Source organism: Dama dama, chromosome 27, assembly GCF_033118175.1.
Source record: "Dama dama isolate Ldn47 chromosome 27, ASM3311817v1, whole genome shotgun sequence".
Lineage (NCBI taxonomy): Eukaryota > Metazoa > Chordata > Mammalia > Artiodactyla > Cervidae > Dama > Dama dama.
In genome coordinates, this window is record NC_083707.1 from 5,050,273 (window position 1) to 5,077,126 (window position 26,854).

Here is a 26,854-nt window from a genome sequence, read left to right on the forward strand (position 1 = left end):
AGTCAGTGATGCCATCCAACCATCTCATCCTCTGTCATCCCCTTCTCCTTTTGCCTTCGGTCTTTCCCAGCATCAGGGTCTTTTCCAGTGAGTCGGCTCTTCACATCAGGTGGCCGAAGAATTGGAGCTTCAGTTTCAGCGTCAGTCCTTCCAGTCAATATTCAGGGGTGATTTCCTTTAAGGGCAAGGTTAGGGTCCCTCAAAGCTGGTCTTCTTGCCTTAGAACTGCTCGCCCCCGCTCTTCTGCCCCCAGATGAGGCGGGGAGAGGCCAAGGCCCCCTGAGTCCAGCCCCAGCGCCTCACCTGCATAGGAGGGACCCTTGGAGCCACCGAGGCTCTGAGAGGCCCGTCTAGTGGAGGCTGGTCATTGGTTAACTGCTGCCCTGTGGTTTGGGTCCCCTGAAGGTAACACCGGCTTGTGCTCTGTCTCCCATGAGCACGTTCCCTCTCCTCAGTAGACGAATGATACCGCATGTAGATGAAAAGTAATTTTCTTCATGACGTGATGCTGGCGTTTACATCAGTGTTGACACTTTTTTTCCCCCTGTTTTTGGACTGAGTGGCTGACTCATACAGTGCTTCCTTTGAAGTCATTCATGTAAATAATGTATTTGTGTAGCTGAAAACATGTTAGAGGTTCAGTACATAAAAAATACAGGATGCCTGGTAAATTTCACATAAACATCGAATAGCTTTTTTTTTTTTAATTCAAAACATTTATTTACCATTCACCACTCTGCAAATACAATTCTCCCAATTTGGGTGGGACAAAAGGTCGAATAGCTTTTTTTAGTGTGTGTCCCACATAGCGTTTGAGACATAGGCTGAAAGTGACGTGTCTTTGGTCTGCAGTTCAGATTGCCCGGCTCCCCCGTGTGTTCCCTGGTGTGGGTCTCTGGGCGAGTCTCCTGGCAGGTGGTTATTTCAGGACAGCCAGGAAGTGCCTGGTCTTGTTTCCTGGCCTGCTTGTGGGCTCACTGAGACCTGTTCAGCAGCTCTGTTCACTGCCGGACCTCATGCTGTGAAGGTTGGGATGATAATTAGCTGAGGAATAAAAGGGGACAGCTCTCTGGTGGAGAGTCCTTGCTCTCTGGCTTCCAGGGATCGATACTTTGAACACATGCATTACTGCATTGAGAAGGAGATGCGGGAGGAAATGAAAATTGCTTTTATTCTGTTTGATGGATGAAAAAAACCTTAGCATTTTTTAACACAGAAAATGTTCTACGCGCTTCCTGGAGTCAGGACCGTGTGACATATTTGAGTGTCCTACATAGCGTGCAGCCACTGTGACTGTGACACTTTCTGAAATCCGTCCTGAGAATAACGCTGCCCCAGGGGTGGCTGCTCCAGCATGGATGTCAGTCATCAGAGGAAAGTTCTGTTCCATTTGGAATTTGGTAGGTGGTTTGCTGCTCCCTCATAGGTCCGTGCTGTTCCACAGTGGGGTGGCAGTATTCCTTGATGTGTGTAGTATTGGGGTCACAGCTTTGCCCTAACTCTGTGGGACCCTGGCGGATGCCCTCAAGAATCTGGTAGCTTGGTTAGTAAAAGGCTCCATCTAGCCCGAACTGCTGAAACTTACCCTACATTCAAGGGCCCATCTCCTTAATTCAAAATAAAAAGAGCCCCAGGAATCCTCCAGACCATACTCTAAGAAAGCTGTGGTACATACACACAATGGAATATTACTCAGCTATTAAAAAGAACACATTTGAATCAGTTCTAATGAGGTGCATGAAACCGAAGTCTATTATACAAAGTGAAGTAAGTCAGAAAGAAAAACACCAATGCAGTATACTAACACATATATATATAGAATTGAGAAAGATGGTAACGATGACCCTATATGTGAGACAGCAAAAGAGACACAGATATAAAGAACAGACTTTTGGACTCTGGGAGAAGGCGAGGGTAGGATGATTTGAGAGAATAGCATTGAAAATGTATATTACCACATGTGAAACAGATGACCAGTCCAGGTTGGATGCATGAGACAAGTGCTCGGGGCTGGTGCACTGGGATGACCCTGAGGGATGGGACGGGGAGGGAGGTGGGAGGGGGGTTCAGGATGGGGACACGTGTAAATCCATGGCTGATTCATGTCAATGTATGGCAAAAACCACCACAATATTGTAAAATAATTAGCCTCCAATTAAACAAAAACAAAACAGAGCCCCAGGGATCCTCCAGACCATACTCTAGATGTGGGCTGCCCAGATGTAGGGACACGGTCCTGTAATCCCAGTCTGTGATCTGTAGCCTGTCATTTGCACAAAAATAGTCAATAATGACCCAGGACTCATGACCATCCCCCAAATAGCATGAGGAATTTGGTTTATTTACTGGGTGTATTTCTTCTGATTCTGAATTGATTTTGACTATGCGTGATCTATCCTCATTCAGTTTTGGTTAAAAACCCTGTAACTATGGGTGGAGAAAATCTGGCAGATCACTGTTGTCTTGGGACTCCTCTGTCCCTGGTTGGAATGCTTGGAGAATTTCTGATACCCCGTAGCGTTCATGGTGCAGATGGACAAGCTGTAGAAGCAGTGGGCGCCTCCCTTCCCTCTGATCTCTGACCTCAGACTGTGCAGAGAGCTCTTGAGTTCATTTTGCAAGACAGATCTGGAATTGAAATAGAAGGTCCTGGAATCTGGTGTCGCCTTGAAATGAGGCCTCCGTGAGTCAGTGAAGGTTCTGACCCACCTGAATGGGGTTCGGAGGTGAGCGTTATCTCCTGCCATCGAGGTCTTGTCCCGTCTTGTTGCTCACCTGGCGTTGGAGGCAAGGTCACGTCAGGCAAGCACCTGTGGGATACGCAGGGAGGCCTGGGCCGCGCTGGTCTCTCCCCAAGGAACTTCAGAACCGCAGACTGGATCTCTGTAACTTCTTTCCCACCTGTAAAAGGGGGGCCTTGTCTTCCTCCTGAGCACCCTTTCCTTGGAAAGATGCAGTGAACCCCTGCGTGGATTCCTGTGATCCCCGACCTTATGGGAGGGGCTGCCTGCTGCACGACAGACCCCCGCACCTCTGAGCTCACCAGCGGAAGCCTCCAGACGCGCTCAGCACAGGGTTTCCATGCCGACGCCAGGCGGCAAGGTGGTGCAACTTCTAGTTGTAGGATTACAAGTGGTTCTGAGAGGACCTGTTGGCGTCTTCATGAGCTAACACTCAATCAGCCAATCACAAACATAGGTTTTCCTTGTGTATCTTAAAGATTTGTGCAGAGGAGAATTAATGCTAAACTTTTATTTTTCCGTTTTGTCCTGTTTTATAATCTGAAATTCCTTCTCTCCTTCACTGCTTGTCATTTAAACTGTTTCTCTTGTCCTTTCCTTGGTGGAACTGGGAAAACACCCCTCCTCTCCCATCTCCCCAAGATCACCCTGCTCATCCTCCTTGACCTCCTTGATGGGGTCCATGTGCAAAAGTGTGTATGGTCCATGATTCCTTTCCATTTAGTGCATGGATGTCTCCTGTCCTCACTTCCCCATAAACACATAGGCACGTCTCCTATAGCCTTAGGACTGCCTCATACTTAGTTCTTTTGTTGGAGACCATACTCGATTACCATTGCAGTGACTGCATTTATGATCCCTCAGTTTCCAGAAAGTTCATCCCCAGCCTCATGGTCTCAGGGACAGCCTGCTTGTGTCTGACCCCCGCCGTCCACCTGTGTCCACTGTGGGGCCCTGGGAGCTGAGCAGGGGAGAAAAGTGAGTGTGAGCCGCTCAGTCGTGTCCGACTTTGCCAGCCCATGGACTGTAGCCCGCTAAGCTCCTCTGTGCATGGGATTCTCCAGGCAAGAGCACTGGAGTGGGTGGCCATTCCTTTCTCCAGGGGACCTTCCTGACCCCGGGATTGGACCTGGGTCTCCTGCACTGCAGGCGGCTCCTTCATGTCTGAGCCATGGAGTGGGGTAGGGCGCTGTGCCTGGACCTGCTGCCCTTCGAGGGGACACACACCGTGGGGGCTGGGACAGCGCTGCCCCTGGCATCTCTTGGTGACCTTTCACCTCAGCCTCGCTTTGGGGCAGGTCCTCCACGTCTGCAGCCAGCAGCTCTGACTTACTGGTTTCTGGTCAGCCACCAAAGACCAGGTCAGCTGAATTTGGCTGGTTTGTACATTAAATTGCTCGAGTGGCCGTAATTTTATTTAAAATGGAAATAATGATCATTAGTTGTCTGGTGCCTTAATCAATATTAACATTAAATAAAAGGAAGCTCTGCCTCAAAATGGCCAGAGTTACACAGTTTGACACATGTGCGGAGCAGAAAGACCCATGATGTCTTGAGCGCCAGACCCGCCAGGTGACTAAGCTCTACAGAAACATCTTCAGAGACTCCTTTTACCTTTGAAATACAGAGTCTGTGGCACAGTATCTCTACTTTTTTTTTTTTTTTTTACTGTAAGTAAAAGCAGAGAACTGTGAAGTGTCTGACTCTGTGACCCCATGGGCTGCAGCACACCAGGCTTCCCTGTCCCTCACTTCTCCCGGAGTTTGCTCAAACTCATGTCCATTGAGTTGGTGATGCCATCCAACCATCTCATCCTCTGTCGCCCCTTCTCCTCCTGACCTTAACCTTTCCCAGCATCAGGGTTTTTTGCAGTGAGTCAGCTTTTCACATCAGGTGGCTGAAGTATTGGGACTTCAGCTTCAGGGTTGATTTCCTTTAGGACTGGCTGGTTTGATCTCCTTGCTGTCCAAGGGACTCTCTAAGGAACTATGCTTTTTTTTTTCCTAAGAAATAATAAAACTTTCAGTGCAGTATTTTCTCTGATTGAAACCTACCAAGTTAATATTAATTACATCCAAAAAAGGATTTAAAAAAATCCCTTTAAGTTTTGTTACTTTTTGACTTTAAATAGCAGGAAAGTGTCAGTTGTAAATTCTGAGATAACAGGTTTTTACCAAGGATTCCTTAACAGGATAGGGTGTGTGTGTGTGCTCAGTCGTGTCTGACACTTTGCGACCCCATGGACTGTAGCCCACCAGGCTCCTCTGTCCGTGGAATCCTCCAGGCAAGAATACTGGAGTGGGTTGCCATTTCCTTCTCCAGGGGATCTTCCTGACCCAGGGATTGAACCCACGACTCTAGCATTTCCTGCATTGGCAGGCGGTTTCTTTACTACTGCACTACCAAAGCTGGCCCTGGATTATGCATTTATTTAAATACTTTAACAATGCGTGTTTTAGATAAATGGATGCATTGCTCACAAATCTCCTTGGTAAAGACAGAAAGCCCTGAATGTTTCCACGCTGGTTGAAGGCAGAAAAGTGTTCAGATTTTGAAGGTTTGGAATTCGTGGAGTTGTCCCCGATAGCTCGTTTTCTTTCTTTCTTTTTTTTTTTATTTCCACGTTTTCATGGGTTAATACAGTTTTGAAAGAGCGGAGAGGATTGTGGAGTAAAACGTTTAAGGCTGAAGCCGTGCACACAGGTCTCTGCCCTTGCCGAGGACAGGGCAAGCCTGTCCTTTGAAGTCGGGAGGCAGGGACCAGATGAACCACTGGGCAAGTTGCACAGGGTGGAAGCACTCGGAGTTCAAAGGCATCGCACAGAGACCCTTTGCCAAGTTTCATTTCTAAACTTTACAGCAGTCCTCAAATGGTCGCAAGCTGAGGAGCACTGTGAAAACCTGTTTATTTCTCAGTATCCCAGGCTGCCCTGACCCTATGTTCTCCAGGTTATTTATGGAGGTCTTTGGGGCCACGCTGGCCAAAGATGAGAGCGGTGGGACTTCCCTGCCTCGTCCTTCTGTCCTCTGTGCGTGCTGATTCACAGCGGCTGAAACTGGAGGTTGATTTGGAGGAGGGAGAATGGAGAAGCAGAGTTCATGTTCCTTTCTCTACCATCAGCTTGGGATGGAGGCAGTGTTTAAGGTGGAGGGAAATGTGTATCTTCAAACATACTTCTTTGCCAATGATGAAGACTCTCCCACGTTTTCCTCCCTACCAATCTGGCAGCCATGGTCTCCACTGTGGAGGTTCAGTGTCTAGTTGTGCGTGCGTGCTGAGTCACTTCCAACCCTCTGCGACCCCATGGACCATAGTCCACCAGGTTCCTCTGTCCGTGGGATTCTCCAGGCTAGAAGACTGGGTTGCAGGCCCGCCTCCAGGGGGTCTTCGTGACCCAGGAGTGGAACCCGCGTCTCCTGTGTCTCCTGCATTGGCAGGCAGGTTCTTCACCACCAGTGCTGCCTGGAGAGACCTGCTGCTGGGCTCAAGGAGCTCCCCATCTGCACTGGAAGAGGGAGGGCCGTGCGACTTGCGTGGTGTCCGACCCCCAGGGGCCCCTCCTTCCTGCGGAGCTGGCCTCCTCCAGCAGGGTGAGGAAGCGCTCGTGGCTCAGTGCTGCGTGGTTTTCGTCCCGGGGTTTGCTTGCTTTCATGGGAGCCTGACCTTCCCTCTCGTGAGACGCAGGTTCAGCGAGTGGTGTGGGAAGTCGGTCTTTCCGTCTGTCTGTCTAGTGTGGGAGGATCGTGGCAGGCGCAGCTCACTCTGCTCTGGTCAGTTAGTGATGGGCTTCCAGGTATCAAGAAGACTGCTAACAGCGTGTTGACTCCTTTGCCAACATGTATCATTCATTTGAATAAAGGATTCAAAGCCAGGCTCACTCTGTGTTTAGTGGGAACAGGAATGGCAGGTGCCCGTTTGTATCATCCTTCTCGTGACCCGTCATTAACAAAATTAAGACCATGACTTAGGAACAAAGCTAGAATTTTCTGGCTTATTTTACCTTTCCCATGGTTAGGTGATTCTAAGCCAGTTTGGCAAGATGAAGAATGCTTTAACAAGCTTCAGTGCTAATGGAGTGGGTAGCCTTTTGTGGGTTGAAGATAGTCTTAAGAAAACCTAAAAAAAAGAAGGAAGCTTGGATGGACAATTCTGAATAGGTTGGAATATGTAATACATTGTGGCTCAGATGTCAAGCTTTGACAGTCACCAACCCCAGGAAGGCTGTCGGGCGTCCGCCTCGCCCCCCCCTGGCTGCAGTGGGTTCCCTGCCTGAAGACGTGCCTCTCATCAGCTAGCTCCTAAAGCCTCACATTAAATGCAAGGGATGCAGACTTTTAAAAGAAACTCCCTGAATGAGGAAGATCATAGCTGGTGTGCCAGCTTTACATAAGATTATTTTTTTCAATGAAATCTTAAGTGTGTGCTCATGTGCTATTCATGAAAAAAAGGAAAATGCCCTGTTTCAGAAGAAATAAGGTTTTTCCCAGAGCGGGATTTTGAGCTGTCAGTGAGTAATGCCGAAAGCCAAACAGTAATAAATGACGTAGTTCACTCAAGTACTTAGCAGTGTACATGTGTACATGTATATGTAAGTCTTTCGGGTTCTGGCAGAAATACTGTTTTAAACTGAATTTGTTCAGAGTGAGGGCAAAGATCAGTTGGCTTTGGTGGCATCAGTTTCTCCAAGGCATCTTTTTGTTTCAAATGTTTAATTTTAAAAAAAAGGGTTACATTAAATTCCTTAAGCTACTTGGTAGTTATACAAGCTGTTTAAATAGTGTATCAATTTGAGAAAATATTTACAGAACCTTTTAAATAAACAGATGTTCACTAAGATACCTAAAAACCGTGTTGGGACATTTTCATTCATGAGTTTTGTAAAGATTTTTACTTGTTCACTAGTGTTACATCATTCTTTAAAGACTTGTTTTGGTTTAGCATAAAATCATAAAATCAGTTTCTGTGGGGTGATGCCATGGAGGGGTGTAGGGGCCTGATCAGTTGAGAGAGTAATATCAGCTTTTAGTTTTATGATGGAGCAAACCATGTAGGAACACCTCACAGCCCCACAGCCTCACCTGCTGGGCCAGCCCTTGGCCACCTTGCTCCAGATCCACCCGGGCCTCTGATATGGGGAGAGTGAAAGTGAGTTGTACCCGACTCTTTTAGACCCCATGGACTGTAGCCTGTCAGGCTCCTCTGTCCTTGGGATTCTCCAGACAAGAATACAGGAGTGGGCTGCCATTCCCTTCTCCAGGGGATTGTCCCAACCCAGGGATCGAACCTGGGTCTCCTGAATTGCAGGCGGATTCCTCACCGTCTGAGCCACCACGGGGACCTGGGCATCAGTGGGTCTGTGGGGCCGTGGGGAGGCACCTTCCTGCAGCCTCCAGAGTCTCTACCTCATGGAGGCTGGTGCAGGTTGGCTGATGCAGGGTCCCGGGCACTGATGTCAAAAGGCCTCTCGGCGCTTGGTCCTGTGGGGTGTTTCTGGTGTCATATTGGGTGTAATTCACTTTGGTACTTGAATATTGTTACCCTACCAGAAAAATGATTTCTGCTCAGGTGATATTCAGGTGCCTGCCTTTTTTCCCCTCAAAATACTATTAACTTCAAAATTATCTTCTTAGCTGATACAGGAAGTGGCAACCCACTACAGTATTCTTGCCTGGGAAATCCCATGGACTGAGGAGCCTGGCGGGCTACAGTCCATGGGGTCGCAAAGAGGTGGACACGACTGAGCGACTGAGGATATATCTTCTTAGAGTTTTTTTCTTTTTAATTTCACTTGACAAATTAGTTGTGCCAGTGGTAGCATTTTCTGTAGTCTTTTGAGGGCAGGGTTAAGAAATAGAATTTTATTAATTTTGGTTATGTATTTTAATTAATTTTGATAATGAAATTTTTTGTCATTAAATTTGGTCATCAGAGTTCTGCTCCAGTATCCTTGATCTACAAAAATAGAATCTTTATACAGTACACACCCATGTGGATGAGATGGAGTGAGCAGGCCTGTTATGGAAAGCTTTCCCTGAATTGTTCTGGGCTACCATCTCTCCCGCACACTTAGGGCTCCACGTCTTTAAGAAAGCTGCACTGTCTGTTTTAAGATTGTCGGTGGATTCAGGTGGGACCCGATGCTGGTGCAGAAAAAGAGGGTGTTACTAACACCTGGGAATTTGGACATCTCTTGTGTTGACAAAAAAGTTTCAGTGAAAGCTCAGAAGTCCTCATCTGTGCCGATAAGTCAGCAAAACCTCGAAGGGGTGGCCTGGAAAGGGGAGGCCTTGGTGAGACGGAAAGTGCTTTTCAGTGGCTTTGCTGTTTAAGAAGAATCAGATGCACTAGGGCCTCTGAGCAGAAGCAGGCAGGAGGTACCTGGGGATGCTGGTCGGGGGGCTGCTTCCTTGCAGTGACCGTGACCTTGATGGGCAGTGGCTGGGATGCCCGCCTGAAGGAGACGCTGGTCAGGGGTCATGGGCCTGCCTGCACCCGGGGGCCCTGCCGTTCCATGGCAGGAGCCGGCCTGCTACTGATGCAGGCACGTCGCTCCCATGGGCAACTCATGCTGGACAACCTGTCCGAGCCCAGTGCCCTGTGGGCCAGTTGGGGGGGACCAGGTCCCCGGGTGGCCAACGCTGGACGCAGGCGGGGTTCCAAGCCGCGGGTGAGACGGCCTCTGTGTGCTGTGAGCCTGGTGATGAGGCTGCAGTCACAGCTCACATGCTTCTTGTGGACTGCACGAGTGACAGACTGACGCGGGCCCCAGCGTGAAAACGTGGAGGTTTATGACTGAGGTTGTCTGCAGCGGGTGGATGATGCTTCACTGTGTTTTTCAAATCAACCGTGAGAGCACCGCTGCTAGAACACGATGGCCTTGAGGGTGTGGAAGGCGAAGGGCATGAGCGGCTGTCCCGGCCACCCCCATGGACGCCCCTGGCCTCCTGGCGTCCTCTGCCCCCCGCCCGCCCTCCTGGCATCCTCTGCCCCCCGCCTGCCCCCGCCTCCAGACCTGTCCGTGTTTTGCTTCTGAGCCTGTTGTTCAGTCACCAAGTCGTGTCAGGTTCTTTGTGACCCCACGGACAGCAGCACGCCAGGCCTCCCTGTCCTTCTCTAACTCCCGGAGTTGCCGAAACTCATGTCCATTGAGTAGGTGAATCCATCCAACCATCTCATCCTCTGCTGTCCCCTTCTCTTCCCGCCTTCAGTCTTTCCCAGCATCAGGGTCTTTTCTAATGAGCCAGCTCTTCCCATCAGGTGGTCAGAGTACTGGAGTTTCAGCCTCAGCATCAGTCCTTCCCGTGGGTGTTCAGGGTTGATTGCCTTTAGGACTGACTGCTTGGACCTCCTTGCTGAGCCCCCCCTGTCCTGCAGACAGGGCTCCAGGTGGACCTGGAGTCCAGTCCGAGCCCGTGCTTGTGACGCCAGCTGCATTGATCGCTCCACGGCTGTGCCAGCCTAGTTGCTGGGGACACACTGTGCCCTCTGGTCCCCTGTGTGAGTGTCCGGGGTGGGGGCGCGGTGTGCGGGGCTCCTTTGACCGTGCTGCCTTTGCCGGCCCCGCTGCAGGGGCCGTGTGCCCTATCACCTGCCGGGCGTGCCGTTGCTCACCAGGCGCGTCCCGGGAAACTTCGTGTGCGTGGGTCCTGCTCACACCTGAGCTGGGGCTGGAAATGTCTTCAGGGAACAGGGGTGGATGTGCCTCACAGAGTTTGCTGCTGGGGCCGCGAGGGTGTGGCACTGTCCCCTGCGGTGAACAGACTCCACGTTCTCCGGGGGACCACAGTGCGCACACATGCACGCACGGGCACGCACATGTGTGTGCACACGCACACTTGCACACAGTGGTGATCCCGGGATCTTTGAGGCTGGAGGGCGTGGTAGGGCAGTGACTGGGTTCCCCTGGGCTGGCAGTGAGGTCATAGAGGGAGCGTCCCCGTGCCCAGCTGGCAGGAAGGAGATGAGGGAGATATCCTCCATGGGCCTTACTTCCCTCCTGCCATTTGCTGAGCTGTGTCTCGGTCAAGTTCCCAGGGGTCAGTCTGTGCCCCTGGGCACTTTACAGAAGCTCCTGGGAGGGCAGAAGGCCTGTGTGCTCACCCTGGCCGCCTGCCTCTGGCAGAGCAGAGATGAGGTGGTTTCAGCCTCAGGCCTGGTGCCCCAGGTGTGTCCCGGGACTTCACGGGACAGCAGGCCACGCGGGGGCCTTAACCTCGTGCAGGGACCCGCGTGGATGCAGGGACCAGCGTGGACGCAGGGACCCTTGTGGATGCACGGCCGTGGGGCGGTGGTTCCAAAGACACGCGACTCTGCTGGGTGGCCGTGTGGTTTTCCCCCAGAATTTAAAAATAGTAGCATTTCACTTTTTGCAGTTACGTGTTTTAGGTTTGGTGTGTATGTCTCCTGGAAACCCTGAAGTCTCTTGACGTCTGTGAGTAGAATAGGAAGCGGGGACCCTGGGTTCCCGCCTGTGTAACTCATGGTGGGGCTGGGCTTGGCCACGCTAAGGTTGTCAGGGTGTGGATCGATACGCTCAGCTTCTAAAAATAGCCTCAACACACTCACACACATTTTCTCCTTTTAAAGAATGGTGTATTTACTGGGCTTCGAATTCTGGACTTTGTAATTGTCTGGTTGTGGGAAAGGGAGCGAGTTCTCAGGACTTGAGGGCACGTGGCAGCTACCTGCTGAGCCGGCCGCCGCCCCAGTGGTCCCGCAGCCCCGACACACGGCCGTTCTCTTGTGGGAGGCCGTGCCTGCGTGAGCCCGTGAGAGCACGGTGTGCGCGTGTGTGGCTGGGTGTGCATGCGCGCACGCGTGGCTGTGACTGTGTGTGGCCGCCTGAGTGTCTGCTCACGGGTCATCTCTGTGCCTGGAGGAAGGAAGGATGGGGACAGACAGACAGGGAGGGAGTGGGCCGGGTGGTTGCCTGGCAGATACGCAGGCTTCGGGAGTGCCGTGTCTTTGAACGAGCTTTGCTCCGGCTTCAGCTGCGCCACCAGGACCAGTGTGTGTCTGCAGTGCCGTATAAACCGTAAGAGAGAGAAGCGGAGGCTATCAGTGATGGTGGTGGAAGCCCAGCAGCCTGGCAAAGGGTTTCCACGTCAGGGCGAAGATGTGGCATCAGGGGCTGCGGTTCTGAAAAGTGGGTCTAGGTCCCAGAATCTGGACATTGGATCAGCGGTGACTTTTCAGGTCACTTCCTGTTGTTCGGGCCTAAGTCAGTGTTCTGGGGAGGATCCGGGGCCCTGTCCCCCACGGGGCCTCGGGGGCGGGGCCCTGCCCTCCTGTGGGTGCCAGGGGAGAACACAGGTCAGAGGTCACAGGGCAGGTTAAGTGGAGGACGCGGGGGAGCTTCTGGGCCCCGGCGCATGGCTGGGCTGCTGCCTTCATCGGGGAGCTCCCTGACGGCACGCGTGTGCGCCGCTCACGACGTGAGCCCAGCCAGAGCACCGCCGCCATGCCTGGGTTTTGTTCAAAGAGAGGATGTATTGGTTAGTGTCGACCTGTCCAGGGCTGAATGAAAGTGGCGACCAGTTGTGTTTGTCGCCCCCTGCCCCATTCCCCCAGATGTTTCTCCATGCCGGTGGGCGAGTTATTTCAGGCTGGGCGGCCTTGGACAAAGCTGCAGGTCCCCTTGGACAGCCCTGGAGAGGATGCTAGGCCAGTGGAGGTGGAGTTGGCCCAAGGGCCCTTTCTTCTGAGTTCAGCTCATAGGATGTTGGAAAACCCTTACTTAGCTTTAAACATTTTTAATTCATAGATTCACGGCTCCTGCTTAGCCAGCGAGCTCCTGGAAAACAATCACAGAAATATGATATTGCAACTCCTTCTTAAAATAGAAATATGACTAAAGGATTGAGAAAATAAACATTAGTAAGTGGGGCTTTCCCGAGACTGTTCTGTGCGGCATTGGTCCATTGGGGCTGTCATGCTTTGTCTAGACTTTTAAGTAACTGGATATATTGAAGGGGAGCTTATACAAGTCAAGGGGAAAACCAAAGATATGTATGTAAGAAAGGGGAATACAGTTATTTCCTCTATTAAAAAAAGGGGAGAAAATGAAAGCTAAGGTATGGAGAAGTACATGAAGAATAAATGTATATATACTGTGATTTTGCATTTTAATTAAGAACAGTTTAACTATAACCCATTATACTGTCTGCTTGAGAGTCCAGAAACAGTTTAGTGATGTGACTTGGAAAGATTTGCTGCAATTACTAAGTAAAATATAAAGTAATTCTTTCCACTCAGTGTCTCTGGTGGGCTGAAACATTTGAGATTTATTATTTATAAAGTAGCTTGAGCTCCTCATGTAAGCAATACAGAAAGTCTCTATTTTGTATTCACACATGTGTAACCATCAAAGGCTCCAGGATACCGGTGCCCAGCTTCTGGTTGGGACGAGATGACTCGGCAGACAAGCTGCTGCTGCGCTGCGTAGTTAGCATCCCTGGGGTTCCTTCTCTGGGGTCAAGGCTCTGAACTTGCAGGTAACCCCGTGCGAGGTCAGGACCACCCTTGTACACATCGGCTGGAGCCCTAAGAGAAGATGTGGAATGAGCCAGGAAGGGGTGTTTCCTGCATACAGTCAGCTTCATGAAATAATAAAGTTTTCACTTTGCGGGTGTGTAGGCGACAAATCCTGCCAAGTGCTGCTTGGAAACGGTGTCCCCGGACCAATCAGCCCCCGCCCCCCACTCTTGCATACACATACAACAGCACTCCAGGAGTGAAAAGAATTTTGATTTTGATGTAGACAGCGGCTCTGTGGGTGGAAGGACGTGAAGAACTCAGGCCCGGTCATGCCTATGTTGGGCCAGATCCCTGAGGCGCCCCTTTTCTGTGCGTTTCTGTCCAAAAACTGGACATTTGACAGTGCTGCCTTACAGTCTGAGCCCAGCAGTCCAATGCGGTAGATCCATTATTTTAGCTAAGTTCATTCTAGCCAGATCATTCAAGTGCATCACTGGTTTAAAGCTGTGCACGTTTTCTTCTCTGAAAATACTGGTGAACTTGCTTAAGACCTTTGGATGAACTCCTTTTATCCATTTCAGACACGTTCTGTACTTTGAGGAGAAAACTGCATGATTGTACTGATGCACACTCTAAGCGAGTTCTCTGCGTCCCTGCGTGGCTCGCTGAACCTGAGTATTCTGTTTAAAGGTTGATGCCGCCTGGGCCCCTTCTGAAAGCCAGGCCGCGCGCCCAGCGAGCGCGGGGAGCGCGCGCCCTCTGCTGGCGAGGTCCCCGCACGGCCCGGAAGCCGCGCCCCTCCCCCGCGGCCGGCGCCGGCCCCGCGGGCTTTGTTCTGCAGGTCGGCGTGTGTCCGGCGTTGCATCTGAAGGCTGTTTTGAGAAACAGCCCCGGTTTCCTAAAGAGGGTTATTATAGTCCGTTCCTAAATGCACAGAATGCGGGTTTGTATCCTGGGATAGTTAAGCAGCAGCGGAGCTTTCCAACCACTCAAGTGCTAGTGTGTATCCATAGTCCCTGATACATGTTGGAGATTTGCAGGTTCCTTCTGTTTCTGCAGTCTTGCTCCGACCTGGCTCTCTTAAAACGCAAAAGGTGACAGAACAAACACAGGTGCTTTGAGTGGAGTGGGTTCCTTGTAGAGGTTGAGGGGCAGTTCTGGACGCCCTGTCCTTAAGGCAGCAACAGGACTGGAGGGCTTTGCAAAACACGGTTCACATGCGAGGCTCCCCTGGGCTCCTTCCTCCCCCTCCGCGACAGTTTAAAATCTAAAGTGATAGAAACACCTTCTTCCACCAGTTCCTTCAACTTTAACATGCTTCTTTATGGTAATCGGTTTACTTTCTGTTTGCCTTTGTAACGTGGAAATATTCAGTATTCTTCAGAGCGTGGTTTGTAAAGTTTTGTTTTGTGGTTTCTTTTTACTTTTACATGTGATTGAACTTTGTCAAATGGACAACTTGTAGTTTCCTGTTAGGATTTGGGGTTGAAGGAGGGTGTATAAAATGTACAGTAGCCATGAAAATATTAATGGACTTGAATTCTGTTAACTTCAGCATTGATTTGATTTTTTCAAAAATAACCCCAGTGACCCGAGTGACATATGTTTATGGTTGTGTCAGTGAGGAAGCAGTAAGTTCTAGATTTCTAGAATGTGACTATGTTTTAGGCAGGACACACTGATGTCCATTAACTGGACTTGGGCGGACACATGAGATATTTGATCAACCTCTAAAATGTTGACTCTGTAATCTCTGAACAGGAATGTTCTTAAGAAAGTTATTTCCCAGATTGCAAGTTTTCTTTTGGCACCTGGTTACTTGGTTTAGTCAGAAGTCCTGTATTTAATCTGTAACTTTTTTCTTCAGAAATCAAAATCTGGCTTCCAGAGTGCTAAGATATTTATTGAATACATGTTTTTCCATAAGTGCAGAAAAGTTAGTTTTGCGAGTTATTTATGTGAATAGATTAATTACTGAAAATGAAAACTTGCACACTGCATTCAGTCAGCAGAAAAAGGAGCAGGAACAATTTAGGGAATAAAATATTCGTTCATGTATAAAATATTTAAGCGTGATTATTCAGTTGTTATTGTTCTAGTTCTGTCTGGTTTCCTTATCACTGAGACCTTATTATTAATGTTATTATTACTGTTCACATTGCACGTGTAATGAGCGAGAAAGCTTTCAGAAAGAATGCTTGTCTTAAAGAGACACTTTAGGACTGTAGGACCGAATCGTCCTGGAGAGATACTGGGCCATCAGAAGTGGTTTCTGTGCTGTTCGCTCTGGCAACAAAGCCTGCGCTTTTACAAAGGGCAGTGAGGCTGAGCTGGGACTTGGGCTTTATTGCTGGTGTCGTTTCCGGGTCTGGAAGCCTGGTGATTCCTTGTTTGCTGTAGCCCCTCCTTCCAGCGGCCTTGCAAGTAGGTCAGTTGGTCACGTGCTCTCCTGGGCGCCCCTCTGCACGCGATGGATATGTGGCTGTCTTTGCCCCTTGGTGATTTTCCCTTTATTCTCCCAGAAGGAGAACTTCCCCATCGAACCAGCCCGGGGCAGGGTTTTCAGCATTTCCTTTGCTTCACTTGCACAGAAAGCTTATTAAATCGTGTTTGATAATTGAAATGCCCCATGGATATTGTAGCTGAAACTTTTTCTTAAGTCATTTTTGTGTTGTATCCAGGATATGCTGTGATGGTGATAATTATCCCCATCGCATTTCATTGAGAATCAGTGTTTCTGAGACAGTTTTAGCTGAAATAACTTTTCAGGGACTCTTCCCCGCCCCCCACCCCCAGACACTTATGTGGTTTTCTCTTTGTTAATTTCTTGCATTTCATATGGGTAACTCTCAAGTTTCAGTTAAACCATGATGCAAAACGGCTCTCATTTCTCTTACAACATCTTATCTTTTATTCTGCCCTGTGTTTATATTTGTCCCCTTTTAAGGCAGGGTGAACCATTATTAAAGAAGCATCTTTTGAGAAACATTTAAAAACAGATGTTCTCGCTGTCACAACAAGTTTTTGGTAACTGGTAATAGTTGCAAAAGTTACTGGGAACTCATAAATATTAACAAAAATAACCGGTGAAACCTCACAGTCAGTTTTTAAGAAGGTGAGTGTATGTGTTTTTGTTTTGCTTGGTGAGGGAGACCCCGTTACCTGAACATGCACTTTACTGTCCTCCCTGATTGCCAGCTGCCATTCAGGGGCGTCACTGCAGGATTGGGGCTTCCCAGGTGACTCGGTGGTAAGGAATCCGCCGGCACTGCAGGAAACACAAGGAACTCAAGCTCAATCCTTGGGTCGGGAAGATCCCCTGGGGTAGGAAATGGCAACCCACTCCAGTATTCTTGCCTGGAGAATCCCATGGACAGAGGAGCCTGATGGGCTGCAGTTCATGAGGTTGAAGAGAGTCCAGCCTGACTGAGCAATTGAGTGTGCATGTCTGTGTGCACACGCATGTGCACACACACACACGCACACTGCAGATATTACATCTGGGTTTTAATGAAGGGAGCGGGGCTGCTAGCCGAATCTCCCACTCAGATTGTTCCAGGATCCCCTCCTGGGGCAGTGGGGGCCTCAGGGGAGAGTCTCTTCCTGACCCCTCTGCTGCTCTGTCAATTTGAGTTTTACTGCATCACCATGTGCGTGTACCCCCTCTTTTGGAGAGAAAGTCTGTCTTCTGGACTTGCAGACCTGAAGTCTTTCAGGGTCCGATAGGAAGAGTTCTAGAAACTTGCTGCGCACGCGAGGCTCAGCTCTTCCCCTTACGAGCCCCTGACCCAAGGATGGTTCAGCGTTTGGAAAAGTCAAGCTGAGTTTACCCCAGAGCACCTGCTTCTCCCCCAGCAGTCACTGGACAGGGTCACTTTCACCCACAGGGAAGCCATATCATCTGCATGAGCCTCCAGGCAGGCCCCAGGGGCGTGGGAGCGGGGTCCCCACCCAGGGAGGGGCACTGTTTCTCCGGGGTGTTCCCCCACCCCCCACCCCAGGAAGCGGATGTGGGGAGGGGAGGGGAGGGATGACGAGTGTGATCACCCCCTCCTGCCCCTGAAGGTAGCTGTTGGTGTCCAGGTTTGGGGCGACTTCACGGCTTCCCTGGTGGCTCAGACGGTAGAGAATCTGCTGGCAGTGCTGGAGACCTGGGCTTCCCGTCCTGGGTCAGACCAGTGGCCCATAGTTTCTGAAGCAGTTGCAGGCTCCCTGGGGGTGCAGTGTGGGGGAGAACACTGCTTTCTGGCCCTGCCTCTGCGTGACCACGGGCTGAAAGTTGCGGATAGCCGTATCTGTCATAAAGAATTAAAATTGTCCTTATTTCTGTTTTTTGATACAGCTGGTCCCTGTCTCTTAACTAGTAGTGGTGTAGTTACGTGTCACTGGATGTTATCTTCCTTGGCATTCTACTGAGTCATTTAATTGAGAAATAAACATTAACTGAGGCCGGTTGGCCCTCGAGTTTGGTCTGCCCTTAAGAGAGAGTGACCCATGTGGGCCCTGGATTGCACTGTTCCTGAACTCCTCCTGCTCCCCTCTGCGGGCACAGGGCAGTTGGGGGAGCTCTGCTGTCTCCTGTCCTGATGAGAAACAGTAACGTCACACTTTATGTTTCGGTCCTCCAGGGGCAAAGCCACACCGTTGCTGCTTCCCTGAAGATGTCTCCTTGACCATGCTCTCCAACGGAGACCAAAGTCACACGCTGGGACACAGCCCGTCAGGAAGAGCGGCTGGGGAGCCGGGTGCAGGGATCACGGCCTGCGTGTCCGTACTTGAAAGCAGCAGCAGGGATGCGCCCAGGAGACCCGAGCCGCTTCGGTGTTCTGTGGACTTGAAGACGCCGGCGTGTGGCCCCCAGCAGGACGGCCTGAGCCCCAGGGATGCGGCTGACCTCCCTCCACGCCAGGCCCCGGCGGCGGGTCTGCAGCCGCCCTCCGAGAGCCAAGCCGCCCACCCCCGGGAGAGGCTGCCGGATTTGCACACCAGGGAGCACCCCGCGGCGGGGAAGCGGGCGCCAGCCCCAGACCTGGTCCCGCTGGACCTGAGCGAGCGGTCCTCGCGGGACGACCCTGGCCGCCGGGAGCCGGCCTCCTCGCTGCAGGCGGCGCTGGCCGTGCACCCATGTCCCTACTGCAGCCACAAGACCTACTACCCCGAGGTGCTCTGGATGCACAAGCGTGTCTGGCACCGGGTCAGCGGCCAGGCCGTGGCCCCCCAGTGGACTCAGCCCAACGGCTACAAGAGCATCAGGAGCAACCTGGTGTTCCTGGCCCGGAGCGGACGCACGGGCCCCCCGCCCGCCCTCGGGGGCAAGGAGTGCCAGCCTCTGCCCATCTCCAGGTTCACCCGGACCCAGGTGCCGGGCGGGGCGCTGGGCCCCAAAGGCAGCCCCTCGCCCCTGGGGGCACCCACGAAAGCCGCCGGCCTGCCCCGGAGCAAGGAGGGCCACTCTGGGGCGCCCTGCGTGCTCTGGACGGCCGGCCCCGACGGGCCCCGGCAGACCCGACCTGGCCCCGGCCCCGAGCAGCCTCAGCCCAAGCCCAAGCAGGAGGCCAGCCCCAGACCCGGGCCCGCGGGGGGCAGCGGGGGCTTCAGCAGGAGCGCCACCCCCACGCCCACCGTCATCACCCGGGCAGGCCCCCAGCCCCCCACCAGCGGCAGGCAGGGGGCGGGCCTCGGGCCCCCAAACAAGCACAGTGCCCCGGACCCCCCCAAAGCCAAATTCAGCCCTCAGCCTCAGGGTCAGCTGCATGGGAAAGGTGACGGGGGCGCCCCTCTACCTCCCCGGGAGCCCCCCTCCAAGGCCGGCTCCAGAGGGCCCGTGGCCCCTCAGGGCCTGCCCGCCCCGCACCCCATCAAGCAGGAGCCAGCGTCCGAGGGCCCCGAGAAGCGCCTGGACCTCCTCAGCATCTTCAAGACGTACATCCCGAAGGACCTGGCTTCTCTCTACCAGAGCTGGGGCGCCAGCGGCCCTGTGCTGGAACACAGAGGTGAGAGCTGCAGCCCCGCCTGCCCGCCCCCGGGACCGCAGGGAGCCCCCCCTGGGACCTCAGGGAGACCCCCTACCCCCCGGGATCTGAGGGAGCCCCCCTCTGGGACCTCAGGGAGCCCCCCAGGACCTCAGGGAGCCCCCCTGCCCCCCGGGATCTCAGGGAGCCCCCCGCCTGCCTGATGACCTCAGGGGAGCCCCCCACCCCCCGGGACCTCAGCGGGAACCCCCCGCCTGCCCTCCCGCCTGGGGACCTCGGGGAGCCGCCTCTGTAGAAGGCCGTGGACTGCCCGCCTGCTGGGTCTGGGTCTCTAGGCAGCTGGCCTAGCTGCTGTGTCCTCCCGCCCTGCGCACAGGTGTGGGTGCTTGCTTTCCCGTGCCCCTGACTGCCCGCCAGGGGCCGGGGCACTTGGCGTTGGGCCCCCTGCTCCTGCAACACCCCTGCACCCCAGTCACGTGTCCTCGATGCCGAGCAGGTGGCCTCCAGGGCGTGTCCCCGCTCGGCCATCTTCAACAAGCATCTGTAGACATCCACTGCCTCCCGTCTCTGCAAAGACGGGATGTCACTTGAAGTGACTGTTCACGTTTTGCTTTTACACGTTTGTAGTTTAACGGTGCACGTGAGTGTGCAGGGTGTGTAAGTGGAGCCTCTGGAGAGCAGGAACGTGCCTTACAGCATTTGGGGAGTTGATGGAAAGAATTATGCCTTGTGTCATTGTCTTTGTATCTTCCGAGTGTCTCAGAATTGATGCCTGTCGTTGTTGTTCAGTTGCTCACTTGTATACGGCTCTGAGACCCCACACCTGGCTTCCCTGTCCTTCACCATCTCCCGAAGCTTGCTCAAATCATGTCCTTTGAGTCGGTGGTGCCATCCATCACCTATTACTGATAATAGCAACTGCAGCAAGTTTGCCAGCTCCATGGAACACATGCGTGGGATCTGATGCCCTTGTTCTTGATTAGAAATTGAAAGGACTTTCCTGGTAGTTCAGTGGTTAATACTCTGCACTTCCACTGCAGGGAGCAAGGGTTAGATCCTGGCTGGGGAATTAAGATCCTGCATGCCCCATGGTGTGGCCAGAAAAGAAGGAAAGTTTAAAAAATAAAAATTTGGGGCTTCCCAGGTAGCACTAGTGGTAAAGAACCTGCTTGCCAATGCAGGAGACATAAGAGATGTGCCTTCTATCCCTGGGTTGGCAAGATCCCCTGGAGAAGGAAAAGGCAACCCACTCCAGTATCCTTGCCTGGAAAATCCCATGGACAGAGGAGCCTGGTGGGGTTGCATGGGGTTGCAGAGTCAGACACACACGTGCCAGCTTCAGGTTCTCCGCAGTGTATCTGAGAAGTGCAGGTTTTTCGCTGAGACGGAGTAAAGGTGTGTAGGCTGGCCCTTTGTGCCTCATTCCAACCTCAGTTCTTAGACCGGGTTCGTGGCCCCTGAAGCAGAGAGGACTCAGGTGCAGATGATGGTGAGTTTTGTGGGTGCTGTGTCCCTGGTCACCTTCTCCCCCCCGTCCAGGGCTTCCTGGAGTCTGTCCCCCTGACCCTGCATTTGCACCGGTGCTGAAGTGACTTCCGCTTAGTAAACCAGACTTGAACTCCATGTGTTGCACCCACGGCCCGTGGGGCTCTCTGCTGTAAACCCGCCAGTCGGTGCCTGTGAGCGGCAGACACACACTCTTCCTGCGGCGCTTTCTGCTGCTTCCTGGTCTTCTTTCTTGCCTCTTCCCCCAAAAGGGAGACACGAATTCTAAGTTAACATTTAGAGAACTTCAGATGACAGAATTTGAAGTACCAGTAGCCTGAAATGTTTTCTTTAAGATTTTTAAAATAAACAGTTCTAAGGCTTTTCCCACCTTAAACAGAGGTTCCATGTTTATCTTTTAAAGTGAAAAATGCTAAGTTGTCCGTGAAGCCTCCTTACTCTTCTTGGATGATTCACTCTTCTCATGGATGCACTGAAATATGTCAGGTGTGAGTGTGCAGATCCATGGTGTTTTTGTTCACCCTGCTTTGGGTTTCTCAGGTGCGTGCATGCTAAGCCTCTTCAGTCGTGTCCGACTCTCTGTGACCCCATGGACTGTAGCCCATCAAGCTGCTCTGTCTGTGGGATTCTCCAGGCAAGGATACTGGTGGGAGTTGCCATTTCCTTCTCCAGGGGATCTCCCCAACCCAGGGATCGAAACCAGGTCTCCCGCATTGCGGGCAGATTGTTTACTGTCTGAGGGTTTATGATGCTTTTAAAGTGCTGCAGCTGCAGGGAAACCAGAAGGCGGGCAAAGTCTCAGTTTAGAGCGGTGAGCAGGGCAGCGGTGTTTCCTGTGACGGAGATGACATCTCCTATCGTAGCTCGGGAACCAGGTGCATCCACCTCCCAGCCATTACATCGACAGGTTGCTGAATTGGCAGTAACTAAACTGTTGCAGTGGAGAAGGCAATGGCACCCCACTCCAGTTCTCTTGCCTGGAAAATCCCATGGATGGAGGAGCCTGGTGGGCTGCAGTCCATGGGGTCGCTAAGAGTCGGACACGACTGAGCGGCATCACTTTCACTTTTCACTTTCATGTATTGGAGAAGGAAATGGCAACCCACTCCAGTGTTCTTGCCTGGAGAATCCCAGGGATGGGGGAGCCTGGTGGGCTGCCGTCTATGGGGTCGCACAGAGTCGGTCACGACTGAAGCATCTTAGCAGCAGCAGCAGCAAACTGTTGCAGTTTTGGTGTCCACTCCTTGTTGAGCACCCATTTTTCTTTTTTCTTGAGTACGTATGTATTTGACTTTGGCATCAGGAATCTAGGATCTTGGCTAATTAATCTCCATTCATCTCCAGATAATCTTGCAGTTCAGTTTTGTCACTCAGTCATGTCCAACCCTTTGCGACCCCACGACTGCAGCATGCCAGGCCTTCCTGTCCATCACCAACTCCCGGAGTTTACTCAAACTCATGTCCATTGAGTCAGTGATGCCATCCAACCATCTCATCCTCTGTCGCCCCCTTCTCCTCCCGCCTTCAATCTTTCCATCAAGATAGCATCAAGGTCTTTTCCAATGAGTCAGCTCTTTGCATCAGGTGCCCGAAGCATTGGAGTTTCAGCTTCAGCATCAGTCCTTCCAGTGAATATTCAGGACTGATTTCCTTTAGGGTTCCTTGGAAGATAATCTTTGCAACTGCCCTATTCCAGGAGTCCTGGGACTTTGAGGGTATTATGCTGTCCTCTGACTCAGTTTTTGTGTATTTCTCTGTGGGATTTCATCTGTGGGGTGAAGATCGCAGCCCCCCACCCTGGGCTGTAGGTGACATGGATTGCAATTAGCCTCACCTTGTAGTGAGGGAGATGGAAACGTGCAGAAGGGAATTTTATAAAAGGAGAGGAACTCGTCTGTTGTGGATCGATCCTTGTGGAGCTGGAGGTGTGATTCTGTCATTCTTCAGGGACGAATTGCCTTGAGGTAGAATGTTGCACTCAGGCGATGCCTCTAAGCCATTGAGGTTTTCTGAGGTTAAGAGAGAGGATTCTCAGAGAGCTTTTCCCCACCTGTGTTTTGACCAAATGATGTTTGTGTGGAAATGAATGGTCTGAAAGTTCTGCCAAAAGAGAAAAGACATCACATGGAAATGGTCACTGTCACTTCCCTTAGGGCTTGAAGCCCAATTGTTTAAGGATGAAAAGAGCTACATTTTCTGTGATCATTCTGCAACGTAGATCCCCAGTCTGGAAACAGGTGTGAGGGTAGCATGAATGGTTTGTGGATAGAATAAGTCGTAAAATAATACATTATCTGCATGTCCAGACTTTGTATCCAGCCTGCAGTAGATGAAGACATGGATTTTTGAATAAAAACATTGAAAATAAAAGAATAGGGTAATTCCAGATAGGATAATATATAAGGTTTTTCTTGTTTTTCTAAAAAAAAAAAACAAAACCACTTTATGCCCGAGACACGCTGATCAGGTGATGGAAGAGGTGGGCTTCGGTTGTGTGCATTTTGGTAGAGTCTCTGCGGGATCCTTCTCCTTGCAGGGCGTGCTGGGCACCTCTCAGCATGATGAACTTGAATGAGTGTTGGCAGGGCTTTGGGGGCGAGTCTGCAGGTGCCCCCCGAAGACCCGCCAGGCCCCTCTCCCTTTCCTTTCTGAGCCCACTTTATCCATAGCTTTACCTTTGAGGTCAGAGTGTCAGAGCCGCGTGAGCAAGCGGCTTCAATTCAAATGAAGTGTGTAACCTTTCTTACTAGCTCAGAATTTTGGAGTAGCTTAGGCATAATATTATTGACCATAAAGGGCAAGGGTCTTTTCTTTAAAAAGTAGGGAGAAAATGATGTGATAGAATGCACGGACGAATCTGTGTGTGTGTGTGTGTGTGTCTGTGTGTGTGTCTGTCTGTGTTCGCGCGTGAGGGAACGTGCGTGCATACTTAGCACAAGGAAATCAGAATGGGTGAGTGGCTACACGAGCTCAGGGGTGGGTACAGAACCTTACTATCCTGCTTTTTCTGCTGCTGGTTTGGATGGGAATTACTTAGAAAAAAAGCATCGCAGTGGTTAATTTCTCATGTTGTCAGGATTAGCTGCAGAGGCCATGTGAGGGGGGTTCATCATCAGTGGGTGACCGGGAGGCGCAGTGAAGACCTGCGTTTAGGTGCAGCCCATTACTTTTTGGGAAAATCTGGGCTCCCACGGCCAATGTCCCTGAGGGTCTTCATAGCGCCCAGGGGACAGGGCTCATAGTGAACGGGAGGGAGGAGCAGGAGTTCTGGTGAAGCTGAGGTTTTCTTGGGCGGCCGTCCTGAGCAGCTGAGCTGTTGGCAGAAGCGGTCTTAACCGTCAAGCTGCCATGCTTGGAAGGACCGGCGAGTCCAGCACTCTTAGGAGCCCCTTCTCGAGCCCATCAGTTGGTCATCCAGGGATGTCCTCCTCAGCTTTCTGCCCCACCCCAGCTCGATCAGAAAGCCAGGGCGAGGTGAGTGGGCCCAGCACAGGAGCCCATGGCTCCTGGGGTCGCCTGCCCTGGTGACACTTGCCATGTCTTACTGGGAACTGGGGACCCCGTCTAGTCAGTAAGGGATCTTTCATTGATAACAGGGGACGGGTGGGTTAAAACATGTGCTGTCGTCCTCTCACGTCCCTGAAGGAGGCTGTGGGAAGCTGAGAACTTTGTGGGCAGATTGTTCTGTTTCTCAGAGACTCACATCTCATGTCCCGTGAGAAATCTGCCAGGATGTGCTCTGCAATTCACACATTTCCTTGACTGTTATCTCATAAACAGTGTCCGTAGTGTGGGCTTCCCAGGTGGCGCTACAGGTAAAGAACCCACTTGCCAGTGCAGGGGACGGAAGAGATGGGGGTTCGATCCCTGGGCTGGGAAGATCCCCTGGAAAAGGAAATGGCAACCCGCTCCCCCCAGTATTCTTGCCTGGAGAATCCCATGGACAGAGGGCAAGTAGCATTAATTTTATATTATTTTTATATGCAGTCTCTTTTGACTTAGGATGAGAAGCGTGATTTGGTTTCAGATAATTAGGCAAAGACCCTTGGTCATCCTTGCACTCGCCTTTTGCATTCAAACATCAGGCTCAGGGTGCAGAAATTCCTCAGGGAACGTCATTTAAAAAAAATTTATTGTTATAGGCATAACTTTTTTTAGGTAGTATTTTTGATTTTTGTCTTCTTATTGACTTGAGATACCAGTGAGCCATTGGTAGGGAAGGTCAGGCTCTAGGAAGTGGTTTGGGAGCTAATACATGAAAAATTAGCCCTTTCTTCAGAGAGTGTGTGTGCTCAGCCGCTCCAGTTGTGTCGACTCTTTGTGACCCCATGGATGCAGCCTGCCAGGCTCCTCTGTGCAAAGGGTTCTCCAGGCAAGAATACTGGAGTGGGTAGCCATTTCCTCCTTCAGGGGATCTTCCCAACCCAGGGATTGAACCCAAGTCTCCTGCTTTGCAAGCGATCGTTTATCCACTGAGCCACCAGGGAAGCCCTTTCTCTCAAACAGAAAAGGCAAGCAAACAAGAAAGTGTCTTCTGCCTCCTTCCCTAACAAAAGCCAGGCGTCTTTTAGGACCAGGAAGGACGGGAGGTTGGTGCTCAAGCGCAGCCTCCTTGCAGGTGTCCCGTCTGTGCTCTGCCTGCTGTGGGCATGGAAGACGGGGGGCGAGGATGGCATAGCTCTTAGGTGTGTGGCGTCGCTGCGGGGTCCGGACCAGCCCTGCGTTCTGGCCCCTCAGCTGTCTAGCCGCATCCCCGTCGGCGGATGCGGGGTGCCTGCTGCCCAGGCCCCGCCCACCTGAGGGCACATCACGGGAGCAGGTTTAAGTCGCTGTATCCTGTCCGCCCTCTCGGTCCTGGCCGAGGGCCTGGGGGTGCCTCCCATCAGGGCTCAGAGGGACTAATGATGCTTGCCTCTTGCCCCCCTCTCCCCCGCTCCCCGCACCTGCGTCGCCCCCCAGGGACACTCCGGACGCAGGCCCACCCGGGAGACTTCATCTGCGTGGAGTGTGGGAAGAGCTTCCACCAGCCCAGCCACCTGCGGGCGCACATGCGGGCTCACACAGGTACGCCCGCGGACCCCGGCTCCTGGGATGCAGCCTCGTTCCCTGGGTCTGGCCCCGGTCGGGGGTGGGGGGCGCAGGTCACGCTCTAAACTCTCCATCAAGCCCCTGCGCCTGAAGAGGCTTTGCCTCTGCATCCAAGTGCCCTGTGGTTTGATCGGAGATGAGCCTGTTTTGCAAATGCTGCATTTTAATTGCATGCTGCCACCGGGACGCGCTGAAAGCCGAGCTGTCCATGGGCATGACGCATGCTGGCTCTTTGCTCGCCAGCAGCGGCCGGCCTGGGCACCAGGCGGCGCTAAGTGGCACCTTTCCTTGGCCTGTGAGCAGAGAGCTGGCCTGCACTGGGTGCGTGTGTGTGGTGGGGACACTGCAAGCCCCCCCCGGCGGGCCCGCGTGCCCCTCTGATACAGAGGGTGTATCCGCATCCGGAGGGTCTGATGTGCAGTGACAGGGCTGCGTGGTGGGGGGGGGGGGCTCTGCACGCGCCCCGCTAATTAATGCTGTCCCTGGTGGGGTGCTGCGTGGTGAAGCCTGAATTAAAAAGGCCACGGGCCCCAGGCAGCGTTTTCAGTCACTTAGCATAAGTGTTATGGTAAATTGCTATTTCCTGGCCACAGGCTGGGCTGGCATCTTCTTTGCCTGCGAGTGCTTGGTCTGTGCGGGGCGCGCGTCCCAGGTGATGGGAAGCTCGGGTCCGCCTGCTGACGCGTGTCCTTGTCCCCGCAGTGCTGTTCGAGTCTAACGGCCTCCGAGGTGCTGACGCCCGCGCCACCTCTGCAGACGCCCCCAAACAAGTAGGTCTCCCCGCTCCTGGGCAGTGGGTTTTCACGTGGTAGCTGGGAATGGGTGTCACCGTGGTCCTCAGGGTTCCACGCGGTGTTTTACCAGGTGTGCAAGTAGCTCTTCTCTGCTCTGAATCAGAACCCAGCCCTTGCCAAGCAGTCCGGGGGTGACTGATAGTCCCAGAAGCTCCCGGGGCTGTGAATGACACAGCTGGTGGTCCATGCAGCTGCGCTGGGTCCTGTTGAGGGTGATGAAAAACTCTAAAAGTCAGACTTTTCCACTTGGGACGTTTTCCCTGGAAGTTATGACTT

General features: G+C 52.3%; 1 protein-coding gene across 8 annotated transcripts in view; it reads left to right on the top strand.

Annotated features, from left to right (window-relative positions):
- The window catches only part of ZNF516 (zinc finger protein 516), a 96,682-nt gene that overhangs the window by 59,062 nt on the left and 10,766 nt on the right, over positions 1–26,854 (top strand). For all 8 annotated transcript variants that reach the window (XM_061131293.1, XM_061131295.1, XM_061131291.1 and 5 more), the window contains exons 3-5: positions 17,847–19,211; positions 25,656–25,760; positions 26,487–26,554. In XM_061131293.1, the coding sequence (XP_060987276.1) occupies positions 17,847–19,211; positions 25,656–25,760; positions 26,487–26,554 (1,538 nt within the window). The remainder of the gene's footprint in view (positions 1–17,846; positions 19,212–25,655; positions 25,761–26,486; positions 26,555–26,854) is intronic.